The sequence below is a fragment of the Peromyscus eremicus genome, chromosome 14 (assembly GCF_949786415.1).
Source record: "Peromyscus eremicus chromosome 14, PerEre_H2_v1, whole genome shotgun sequence".
Classification (NCBI taxonomy): domain Eukaryota; kingdom Metazoa; phylum Chordata; class Mammalia; order Rodentia; family Cricetidae; genus Peromyscus; species Peromyscus eremicus.
Window position 1 is genome coordinate 70,264,968 of NC_081430.1, and position 13,020 is coordinate 70,277,987.

A 13,020-nucleotide genomic window follows, 5' to 3' on the forward strand; every position below is an offset into this window, starting at 1 on the left:
ATTTTGATGGGAAATGAAAGTATGGTAAGGTGTCCAAAGCTCACCATCCTGGTCCCTTGGAGAACTTGGACCATGCTGTTGTAAGGTTCCAGGGACCCAGTGAAATCACAGGCTAAGCTAAGCATCTGGCACACTGTAGCTCTTGGCCTGTATTTATAAGGGCCCAGGGGCTAAGAAGTTTTTTTTTTTTTTTTTTTTTTTAACATTTTTAAATGGTCTGTTTAAATAGTAAAAGTATTCAATGATCTGTGACTTCACATTAAATTTAATTTCCAGTGTGCATCAATAAAGTTTTATTGGTACACAGACACAGCCCTTCATTGATGTATTGTCTTTTGCTGCTTTTGCGCTGCAATGCCAAAGTTGGGTAGGGATAATATGGCCTGAAGCAGCAGATACCCTGTGACCTTTACAAAGGAGGTCTGCTGACCTCTGTTCTGGCCCACTATTGTTACATCACAAATACAAGCACAGGCAGCGTTTGTGATCACTCGACATGTCTCTAAGTATCTGCAGTCAGTTCCTGTTCCAGGGATGCAGGTCAGGCCCTCGTCTCCCACTGCTTCCGCAGACTCATTGAACAAGTACTAGGTAACCCGTAGCACAAGACCTCAGCCACAGCACACACAAAGCACTCTTCAAGGACAGAACGCTCACGACCCCCCACCCCCAGCTTGTGGGCTTGCTGAGTCTTGTTTCAATGGTTGGGTTTGATCAGGAAGTCACAGGGAAGTCCAAGCAGTCTGTTCAAAGAAACCCACCAGATCAGTGGTCCTCAACCTATGGGTTGTGACCCCCCCCCAAAGACTATTGGAAAACAGATATTTACAATTCACAACAGTAGTGAAATTATAGTTATGAAGTAGAAACGAAAATAATTTTATGGTTGGGGGATCACCACAACATGAGGAAATGTATTAAAGAGTCTCAGCTCTTAGCCTTAGGAAGGTTGAGAATCACTGCTCTGGATAGAGTGAGACTACCTGGAATAAATCCTGCCTCCTTCCCACTCTGTCTGTCTGTCTCTGCCTTTGTCTTGTGTGTGTGTGTGTGTGTGTGTGTGTGTGTGTGTGTGTGTGTGTGTGTGTGTCCCAGATTCTCCTCACACTTTGTGCTGGGCATGGGTCTTCCCTTCAGACGCTCAACCCGAGGAGTTCTCCAGGGCTAACAATTAGCATCCTCCAGAGTACACACGGTCTTCACATCCCTAAAAGTGGTTAATTAGGAGATGGGCTCAGATCTTGGTTTGAGAATCTATATCCTCCCATGTGAAATCTCTAGAATTGTGTGTCCTGGGGTTGACCCCAGTTCCTCCAAATACTACTGGGTAATCCTGATAAGTGTCTGAATGTCTCCGAGCCACAGTTTTGTCATCTGTGAAATGAGAGGACCAGCTTGGATGCGTGTCATGGTGCCACTCAACTGGAGGTTCTCAACTCTAGGCTAATTAGTGACTGCTTTGTAGTCTACTGTAGCTGCCTACTGCATTCTTCCTTTGGGGAGAACAACTGAAGACTGTAGGGCGAGGAGCAGAAGCAGTCATACTTTTAAAGAATCCACCAGGTCCTGGACGAGGAAAAGCCTCCGTAGCTCCTTGAGCGTGCTGTTCACGTACAGCTGCAGGCAGTCGGTGTACTTCTGGATCTGCTCCTGGGACAGGGTGATCTCCAGCTCCAGGTAGGCCCTGTCAACAAACCATCCCAGGGGAACGCCATTAGAGGGCTGAACACTGGCTGCCGCACCCCAGGGCCAAGTAAGTGCTCGTCACACTGGGAGGCTTGTGGCTGGGTCACCTCCACGAGGCTGCTGGCTGTGGGACACCAGATTCCCAAACACTGTTTCTGACTCTCTGGGGGCTTTGCGACTCTATCCTCAAAACACAGCATTAAAGAGTAAGCTCAGAGAAACCAGAAAGACCCATGAGCAGTCGACTCCTTTACAGATTTCTCTACACATGACAAAGGGATGCGCATCTTTCTTAGATGCTGGAGCGATCTGAAAACCTAGCTGCCGAACTGTTCCTTGACAAACTCGAAGAACTCCAGTTTTAATTCTGGAACTGACTTCCAGGTTTCTCTGGACAGCCATGGTAACTTCAGTGGCCTGGACCATATTAAACGCTCATCGATCCTAGTGAATGATGTTCTTGGTAATGAGACTTTTTTTTTTTTTTCATTTAATCAGGTGGCTAGATTTAACTGATGGATGGTAAACAAAATAAAATATAGAATATATTCATATAATATACACAAGCTTTCCGTGCTTGGCCACACTTCTCCACTGAGCTCTGCCTTCCCTTCCCTGCCTCCCCTCTACTGTCTGAAGACAGCCTTGGGCTGCCTGCCTCGCCTAGGGTTCTTAAAGGCGTGGGATGAACAGAGATGGAGAGCCACGCAGCCTCTGTCTTGAGTTGTAGGGAGTGTTACAGGCTAAAGGCTTTACTCTAGAGCTCCAGGTTGAAATCCCCACTCTCAATGTTGTTTATATTTTAATGAAGTTTAGATTTAAATGTTACAGCTTTTCTCCCCTTGGAGAAAATACGAAGACACTGATTTGTCCAGATAGTGTGCTGTGATTAAAAGTCAGGTCTTCCCTGTGCTGATACAAGTGACTAGCCTGCAGGAGTTTTACACTTTAAATTTGCCTCCTAAAGGACAAAGGTCGGGCTATGAGTAGTTTTAGGCTATTGTTCCTGTAACTGGGTAATCAGAAGAAAGAAGCCAAATGGGACCTAAGTCCCCCATATTTCAGCCTTGGGGGTCAACGTGGCAGCAGACATAATGAAGCTCTAGAACAATGGATATAGACGAATCCTGGACGGCTAAGGACAGAGAAGACTGATAAAGATGAGGACTTGGCCAGGCTAGGGCCGCTCAAATCTCGGTTGTGTGTGTCCTGCTAGGAACAAAGACTAGCCACGTCTGCACTCCCTCACCTGTGGGGATGGGGATGTGTGAAAGCGAGCTGCGGCCCAGACGGCCCAATAACTCAGCATTAGAAAGCCACACGGTACCACGAGTGTGTATACGCCACAGTGTCTGCACTGAGGTCGGGACCATGATGCCGAGAAGGAAGTTCTGACAAGCAGCCTCTGCCTTCAGGCCCCCAGCCCCCAAACTGGGCGTCATTTTCTTTGCTGAGGCTCTGCTGCAACTGACGTTTGGATCCAGCCGACAGGTAAGGCACAGTAAGGGGACATGCAGAGATGGCACCGGTGAGCTCTGGAGACTGGCCCAGAGCCGCGCCGCAGCATCCTCTTGCTGTCTCACCCAGGTTTCAGCACTGTCCCTCAAACACACGAAATGAGGAGGCATGCAGTGGAGCCCAGGGCCAGTTAGAAGGGGTGTGTGGTACTCACACCGAATTCTGTAGGCAACCAGGCTCACCATCTGAAGTTGGAGCAGTTTACCATAATGGAGTTGGCTGGATACCGCTGGCTAGGCTATCACTGCTCTCTGCCATACTCTGTGTATCTGCACAGTCCCTAGATTGCTCTGAAAAAGGTGAGGTGGCTAGAGAGACGGCTCGGCAGTCAAGAGTGCTTTACTACTGTTACGGAGGATTGGAGTTCAGTTCCCGGCACCCACAATCACCTGTAACTCCAGCTCCAGCGATCCATGCCTCTGGCCTCTTTGGGCACCTGCATGAATGCACACACACACACACACACACACACACACACACACACACACACACACACTTAATTAAAAGAAAATATTTTAAACAGATAAAACTAAAATTTCCCTTTTTCAATATTCATTCTAACCCAATTTTCCCTGCATACAGATGCAGGGAAGGGCATGCAGTAAGAGTGCTCATGGACCTCGCACCACTCAGAAGTGGCCTTTAAAAATCCCAGCACCCCGTCGTCCTCATTCTGCACCTGACCTTGAATGCGTCACTTTACTTCTTAGAATCTCAGTATTTCCATCTGTAAATAGGGATTGCAGTACCTGCCCTGTCTTCCTTATAGAGGTGGTTAGATCAAGTAATGGAATTCTCTTTAAATGAAAAAACAAAAACAAAAAACATGGGACCAGAGAGTTGGCTCAGAGGTTAAGAGCACTTGTTGTTCTTTCAGAGGACCTGGGTTCAATTCCCAGCACCCACATGGTGGCTACAACCTTCCATAACCCTAATTCCGGAGAACCCAACAGGCACTTATGTAAGTGCACACACATGCAGGCAACACATTTCACATACACAAAGTAAAATAAGTAAATCTAAAAAATATTTTTAAAACATTACACATGGATAATGGGTTATGATTACCTTTGTAACCCAGAAGTGTTACAGTAAGAATGAGTTTGTTCCAGAAACCCACCAGCAACCTTAGCTACTAAAGACAGGCATTCAGGAAAACTCCGGAAGGTTCCTGGAGTTCTGGGGAAACGTGTTCCTCTACACCTGTGAACAGCAATGAGGTGGAGAGGGAGCCCAGAGAGTCAGGGTGAGGGCCAGAGGGCCTGGGGCACTCACTTGAAAGGGTGACCCTCATCTGTTTTCTGCACAGCCTGCAGAACAGACTTGTAGATGCGGAAGCTGATGGTGGCTGAGAGGGCGGCCAGGGCCAGGTAGGCGACGACGCTCACCACGCTGAACTGGGTCAGGGAGAAGAGCAGCAGCAGGAAGCTCCCGAACACAATCCCCGTCTGCTTGATGTCCCGCCAGTACAGAAGGTCAATAGCTGTGGAACAAACACACAAACCACTTAACTCCGGCAGGGCCCAGGCCGGCTAGTCTGCTGCTACTGGGGCTGCAGTCTCCCACCTGACATTTAGATTTCTAGAGAGTGGGGACACTGACTGATAACTCCATTTTGATTCGGAGAAGTCCCCAGACGTTAAGGACAGTCTACAAATTCACAGATGTGACTCCGGTGAGCAAGGGCATCGCTATGGGCGTGTCTCTGTGGGCTATGCTACCCATACAGTGCCTGGGATCCTGTGGCTTCGAAACAGACTTGAAAGCACAGAGGTCTCTGTGGAGGGCCTGTTCTTCCCTCTGATCACACTGATTACACGGATAACGGGATGCCCTGTTGTCAATATTTGGTTTCAACAGTAGCCTACAGATGCAAAGCCTACCATACGGCTGGTCTGCATAAGCTGTATAAGTGCCCCTGCCACTGAGAACAGGCAGCCAGGAAGTGGAGTCTGGGAAGGAAGGTGATGCCTTTGGAAAGAAAGTCAACGTGACCTCAGCCAGTACCACATGCCCCTGGACCAAAGTAGTTTTCTTGTAAAATCCAGGAGAAAGTGAGGCACATGGCTGTGTAACAAACCCTGAAGTTGATACGCAGAGTCCTGGAGACTGTACCCAGGGCCTCTTGCATGTGAGTGAGGCTTTTAACCTAACCACTTGAGATATCTCTTAAACCTCTTTCAATTTTTTATTTTATTGTAATTGTTATGTTAGGACTGTGTCGCCAGCCCCAGCTGACATTTGAATTCGACTCTTGTATACTCCCTGTCGTGGTTTGAGTGAGAAAAGGCCATCACGTGTTCCTATATTTGAATCCTTGGTTCTCAGCTGGTGGAACTGTTTGGGGAGGATGAAGAGCACTGGCCTTCTTGGAGGAAGTGTGTCACTGGGGGCAGGTTTAGAGATTCAAAAGCCCATGCCATTCCCAGTGTCTCCCTCTCTACCTCCTGCTTGTAGATAAAAAGCTCTCAGCTACTGCTCCAGCACCATACCTGCCTGCTGCCATGCTCTCCACCACGATGGTCATGGACTCTAACCCTCTGGAACCATGAGCCTCGTGTCTAAACATAAAATTACGTTTCTTATTTGACATGCACACATGGCATGAAGGTCATTTTAGACACTATTTTAAGCATTTCTGTGCAGGCTACAGAGTCTCATGGTGTGGGATTTGTGATGGCATATCGCCATCTTGAATTGTATATTGTAGAGATGATCCACCTGTATGGAAAGAGTAGCCCGCCACGCCTGCTGATGATCTGAGGCTAAGGAGGAGACATGGGAACAGGGCACAGCAGTGCACTAACCCCGCCTCCCAGCAGCTCTGTCTCAGGGGGCTGCAAGGCAAGAAGCTCTTTCTCAGGGCCTCAAGGCTCCCAGCAGTGTGAGGCTTGAGAGAAAACGTTCTCTCTACCAATGGCCTTGCACTGTCACGATGGTCCCTCAATGGCTTCAACTCAAAGTTACCCGCAGACGGCCATTTGTTTGAAAAAAAAAAAAAAAAAAAAAAAGCCTGAGTCCCTTTCTCTTGTGACGCTTCTCCTATACAAGAAGTAGAGAAAGGAAAAGCTCACAAGCATACTTGGGAATGAAACAAAGGTTTTCACTTCCATTTTAAAAAGAGGCTCAGGGCCACAGGTGGGTTCCAAAAGTCACTATTGTGCTAAAGCCTCTCTCTGCTCCCATTACCCAGCACCCCGATTGACCACTGGTAATTAATTTCGTTGGATAACTTTTTTTTGTCCCCAAAGTCTATGCCATCATGTCTTCATTTTTTTTTTTTTTTTTTTTTTTTAAATATCAAGATGCCAGAACCAGGTACTGCATGAAAAGATTTACTTTTCCTTAACAATGAAATTCACGCCATCCCACCAAATAATTTTCCCTTCAGAAGAGTGCCGAAGTACAACGTTTTCAGGTGCAGAAGGCCTTTGGGAAGAAATGACCTGTGAGCTTCTGCAGCCCTGAGAGCAGGTGACAGAAGGGGGAGACAGCAAGATCTCCACATGGTCTGGCTCCTCTTGGCAGGCTCAGAGGCATTAAGCCCAAGTTTGGCAGGGGTCTAGACCATCAGGCTCGAAGTCTTAGGGTCAGGGGAGCCTCCAACAGTTCTCTTCATTGAGTTAGTTCCCACCAAGGAAGAGCCGAACACCAGGCTTTGTGCTGGGAGATGGGGCCATAATAACACATGAGGTATGGAAATAGAGATTTTACAGTTACAAATACAGTTACAAATGAGTAACTGTGCTCTGTTTAAGGGCAGCACCACCTCATGGGCAGGCACACAGGATACAAACACCTTGTAAAGAAGCCTGAGTTGTCTTGGGAAAGGTGGTTTACACCCAGCTCTATGACTTGTGAAGAATTACGGACAACTGATTTTCAGACCAGAAACAGATAGGATTTGCCACTTCTGCTTGAATCCCTACTGAATGAGTCGCTAGACAGCTGTCAGTATAGGTTTCCTCTAGAAAAGCCTTCTGTATCTCTGGCCACCTGCTCCAAAAGCTGAGCGCCGCTGGTAACCAGTCTGGGCCAATCTTGGAAGAATCTGTGGGCAGAGAGATCGACTGAGTCCACCGCTCAGATTGGACTGAGTCAATGTTGGATGCAGTCATCAGCCAGCGGGTGTGCCCATCAATTTAAGATTATGAGACGCTTCCATTTAGGAGATCAACAGAAGTCTGGTAAAGGGTGGGCTGTGGACTCTGAGTACTTTATGTCAATAGTATCTTTATGGATACTAAAATGTTCAGAGCATTTTCATGTATTATTTCATTCGAGCCTTACAATAAACCCATTCGACAGGCAGTATATTAAGCGCGGAAGCTAAAAGTTGAACATGTTTTCTCACTATGTACTAAAGTAGAGCCAACCCTTAAACTTGATGCTTTCTCCCAAACAAAATAGTTGCTTTTTCCCATTTTTCATTAAATGACCCCTCAATTCATTCAGAATCAATTTTGGGCCATATGATTATATCTTAAACTGATCTCACAAGTAGCTATTTAAATGGATTGTTTTTATTTTAGCAAAATCAAGTCCTGACCAACAGTTTGTTAATCACTGATTTTTCTAACAAGCACGGGAGTCAAGAAATGAGAAAACGTTCTTTCTGTATTTTTAAGGATGTGAAGGTCCAGTTGGGATGGCTGGACAGTCATTTGAACAAACCCCAACTCAGTGTCAGTCTATCTGTATTGCAGGAGGAGATACGAGTTGAGTCTGAGGATGTGGTAGTCTTAGAATGGATGAAGGAAGAAGTGGGGGTGCTTTGTAAATTTGGGGTGCAGTTTGTTAAGGGCATGGGGTAGATAGAGGAAAACATTGTGCAAGATTAGTTAACAAGAGTGGTGACTCTATGGAGGAGAAGGGAGGAGTTACATATAATGAGAAGTTAGCATCACTGATAAAAAGAGGAATAGTAAGTGATTTGGGGGTGAAGATTTGCTTTTAAACCCCTAGATTCTGACACAAGACCTGGAGGTAAAGCTACAGCCTGGGGCATGATGTGAGACAAGAATCATAGAAAAGTATGACAATTACACACAAAGCTAATTTTTTAAAAGCTTGGAAGTTAAATGCTTTTTTAGGTTCCGTCACAGTGGCCTCAAGTTAAAATGGCCTTTGATATCGTAAACATAGAGCTATTCAGGTGTCTATGCACAACAAGCAATTGGAAACTTGATAAACAAGCAGAACCGAAATTTGATAAACTGGATTGAATATTGACACTTGAGTACATCCAGAATAGAGCGAACCCTTGAAGCCCTGGGAGCGGAGGAAATCTCCGAGAAGCTGGGGACTAAGGGACACCGTTTAGGATGAAGCTATAGTTAGAGGTGGAGCTATAGAGAGTCCTGTGGACTAGAAGAGGTAGACAAAGCAGTGTTGACTTCAGTATCTATGAAGATAGAAGCTTCCTAGCATTCCAAGGAGAATGTTGCAGGCAGGTCATGCGGTACTGCGCAGGGGGGCTGTGCTGGGAGCAGGGAGGTGGAGCAGTAAGGGGCTAGAGAAACAGACATTCAGAGAAACGAGGAAAATGGCCACCTGTGGAGTAGTAGCTCTGTGCACTCCTCAGCCTTCAGGCTGAGGAAAAGCTGGGATTGTAGTGAAAACGGATGGGTGAAGACTTTTGAAAAGAGAAGGTAGGTGGTTGAGCAAGGACTCCAAGAAGATGGGATTGGGTCACTCCTAGCTTCTCTGCTCAAGAAAAGAAGAAAGGGATACGAGAGACTTTTGGAAAAGAAACAGATATGGTAATGTGAAGTGCGCCTCGAAAATGAACTCAGATTCTACATGGAAAATGGTTAGTGGGTCTTCTTGTGTTTCAGGAGGCTAGGGGTACGGCTGACAGTAGGAGAGGTTGAAGCCTGTTTAATGCAATACGACTGTGACAAGCCACACGTGGCTACTGAGCAGTTGAGTGTGGCTAATTCCAAGTGGGGTATATGCTCTGTAAGTGTGAACTAAAGTACAGGGATTTAGACTTAGCTTTTTTTTTTTTTAAAGAAGGATGTAAAATATCTTGTTAGTGATTTTCATATTGATGATAGCTAATGGTTTTGAATATGTTGGGTTAAACAAAAGATAGTATCAAAATTAATACTGCCTTTTACTTTTACTTTTTAATGGTGCTACTAGAAAACTTAACTATTTACATGTGGCTTACATGATATTTCTGTTGGATGGTTCTGCTCACAATGAGGATTCCAAAATCGGTGAATAAAAGGATCCCCAAAAGGCAGAGGGGCTTTGATTAAAGTCAAGGACTCAGGTTGATACGGCAACATGGTCCCATTTTGGGTGCTATGGTCAGTAGATACAGGACTGACCTGGGGCTGTGACCCACAGCACACAGTGAGAGGTGACTCAAATCCAAGGGGCCAGAAGTGAAAATGACAGTACCTGGGACTCAGGCTTACAGTTGGAGACAGATGGACTGGGAGAGTGGCAAGAGCCATGTATGGTCAGAGTGTAGGCAAATGAGTCAGTGTTCCGAGGATGGAGTGATGTGGGTGGGAGGCAAGGAAGCTGTGATTTCAGAAGAGAATCTATGTGTTCCACATTCCAAAGGCCGACTTTCCATACTTGAATTATGATAGGAATGATGCGAATTTGTTAGCAAGCTTTACAATACCTGGTATGGCTTGAACATAGCTTATTCCCCTCTGAAATTCACTTTAGAATTGAATCCCCATTGTGAAGTCTAAGAGGGTGGAAAACTTAATCCAACTAAGGGATTTAGACGTGGAGGCATAGAGGAGGGATTAGGATTAAACTAAATAAAGTCCGCAGAGTGGAGTCCCTATGATTGAGCACTGAGAAGAGAAAGAGAGATCTGGACACACATACACAGTGTGCTCCCTGACTCTTGTCAAGAGATGCCCTGTAGCATCTCAAGGTTCTGCCAGCAAGAAGGTCATCACCAGGTACAGGACATCAGCTGTGGACCTGCAGAACTGTATACCAAAATCAACGATCCTTGACAAGTTACCAAGACTGTGCTACTGTGTTATAACAACACCAAGTGGAACGAGACCACACCGGATCCAGAATAGCAGGCCCTTGAGTAAAGTGCCCCTTGTAATTTTACAGCCACAGCAAATGACCTCAAGTGCTTTGGGCACAGCAAAGCAGAAACCCTTTTCCTCTTTTAATAGTCTTCTCACGCAGAAAAACCAAGGAGAAGTTAAACAGTGGATCACACATTCACTGAGCGTGCTCAGGAGGACAGGTGCATCATTGCATCACTTTGACAGTTCTAACAATTCAGGCTACTTTGCTAAAAATCCCAGAGGCAACACATTGGCTTTGAAAGGACACCTCGGTGGGTTCTCTCAGTTTGATAAACGGGCTAGGCTTGATGATCTCATCTCAGTCCTCATGCCACAGGTATGAGTGCACAGCGGCCTGGGACTAAAAACTAATGCAGGCAAAGGTGAACTAAGAGATCTGAAGAATCTCAGTGTCGACCATCAAACCAGTGTGCCAATCACTTTTGGAATCTCACTAAAACAAGAAAAGACCGTGAGGGTCGTGATCCATTTTTAGAACTACTGAAAATGATTCTCTATGTCAATTGTCTAGAAAGAAAGCCCTTTACTGTGATCCGAATGCTTTTGGTTTGGAAACTCTTTTAGATGCATTCAGTTATATGACCCAATAGTGGCTGTGGTATTCAGAAAGTTTATTAAAAATTTACCAGCGAAGAAGACAGTAGTACAGCGATCCATATTTTATTTATAAAACAAAATGTGGCATATGTAAATATAAAATGGCAATAAATTAAACAGTTGTCTGCATCATCGATCCATTTCTCTTTTATTTTTTGGTTTTTCTAAGACAAGGTCTCTTGTAGCCAAGGCTGATCACGAACTCACTAAGTAGGCAGGGCTGGTCTTGGATACCTGTTCCTTCTACCTTTGCCTCCCAAAGCTGGGATTAAAGGTATCCACTATCATGCCTAGCTACCACCTTAGTCCAGAAAAGATTATAGGCATCATTGTATCACAAGTTAATGCTACTTTAAATAATGCCAAATGGGAAAATGTAAGAAAGGAAAGTTCTGTTGGTGGAAATTTCAAACAGAAAATCACTGACAAATCATATGATGTTAATGGTTATGAACTTTTTAGCCGACCTACAGTGCTTTGCCTGTAGTGACCAACTACCTCATGAGAACTACTAGAAGGCTATTAACAAGCCCAAGTTCTCTCCAATCCAGTGTCCAAAGGAATGATGGGAAAGCCAGTTCCTGACTGATTTTCATGAGGCCAACAAAATATCCCCACAGGGTGCGGACAGGAAGACACCATAATGACTTGTTCTGTTATCTCTTCTATGTTACATTAAACAGGGGAACCATAATAGAAGTGTAGTAGAGTTCTTTAAACAAACTCCAAGACCTTCAAAGACGATGTCTTTTAGTGGAATAAACCCTGAATCTCATTTACCAACATAGAGTCTCCCACACAGTGCGAGTTCAGGAGGCCTGAGCCCAGCAGGGAAGCTGTCGACAGAACTCCTGATGCCATTCTCCGGTCCACACTGCTGAAAATCAGGCTGTTGAGAAAAAATGCCAGCACTATTTCTAGATGTTTTGAAAGGGAAGGTGCAGGAATCCGGGCATTTCCTATACACCATAAATACACCAGCATTTAATCCACTCTCTAAATGAGCTTTTGAGAAACAAAGGCAAATAAAGGATGTGATTGTCAAAGCCACAGCCAGCAGCGATGTCTGGCACCTTTTTCCCGTGACTGAAGGTGGCTGTGGTAGACAATCCCCACTGGCTGCTTCTCGTGCTGGAGAAGTACTAGACGCTTAAGCAAGCCTTGCCATTTTCCCTGAGCTCCTGGAAATGATTCTGATTCTTATCTCCAAGCTCTAATCAGTAGCACTTAGAGCATTCCTGTTCTTTCCTTCCTGGGAGGGGAGCTTGGTGACAACTAGGTCCAGGGTCACCGTAATGGGGCCTGTCCAGAAAGTGAAGCCCAGCAGGACACACACACACGTTTAAGACAAGTCAGCCAGCTTCGTTTCCTTCTAAACTCTGAGTGAAGTCAAGGCCTGACCGGCGAGAGTCTCCCCACAAACTGTGATACAAGAAGAAAATGGCTATATGAAGGGAAACATTGTGGCTGAGGCCTTAGGAGCACACTCTGGGACAGTGAGTATCCCAGATCTTCAGCTTTTGGACCAGATCAAAATACCAAACTTTGTCCATCTGGTAATTTGGTCATCAAGCATAATTAGCCACAGGATCTCAAGTCTGCTCCACACCGTCTTAAGGTTTGTTGTGGCAATGCAGTTGCAGATCGGCGGAGGCAGACAGCTGACGTTTCTGCTCTGATTTCTCGAGTGAATACTTGATCTATTTTGATATTTCTTGAGCTAAAAATGTACGAAGAGGAATGATTTCCTATCGTATCTGGTCCCATTTGTTAAGTTACTGCGCTCTCCTAAACGTTAGCCATCACGAGATCTGAGGTTTGCCAGTCCTCGGTTTGGTGATTGATTTTTGAAGGACAGAGGTAAAAGATGATCACATTTGAGACCTGGCTGGTGTGGAATGGGAAGCATGGCAATGCATTTTCACTAGCTCAAAAACACCAGGGTGGATGGCGAACTTGTGAGTGACAACAGATCTCTTCCCCTGTCCCATTCAGGAGCGTACAGAAATGAGGAAGGATTTAAGAATTTTATTCAGCGAAGCAACAAAACAGCTTTGTTCTGATTTAAGGTGGATATACAGCTCAAACATATTTTAGAAAAAGAGCACTTTCTTTTTCTAAGTTCCAAAACTACAGT

The 13,020-nt window shown here is 45.4% G+C and overlaps 1 protein-coding gene across 2 annotated transcripts in view; it reads right to left on the reverse strand.

The window, feature by feature from the left end:
• Positions 1-13,020, reverse strand: part of Rtn1 (reticulon 1) — a 94,867-nt gene that overhangs the window by 7,996 nt on the left and 73,851 nt on the right. For both annotated transcript variants that reach the window (XM_059279850.1, XM_059279848.1), the window contains exons 2-3: positions 4,480-4,687; positions 1,546-1,684 (exon numbers count right to left, since the gene is read on the reverse strand). In XM_059279850.1, the coding sequence (XP_059135833.1) occupies positions 1,546-1,684; positions 4,480-4,687 (347 nt within the window). The remainder of the gene's footprint in view (positions 1-1,545; positions 1,685-4,479; positions 4,688-13,020) is intronic.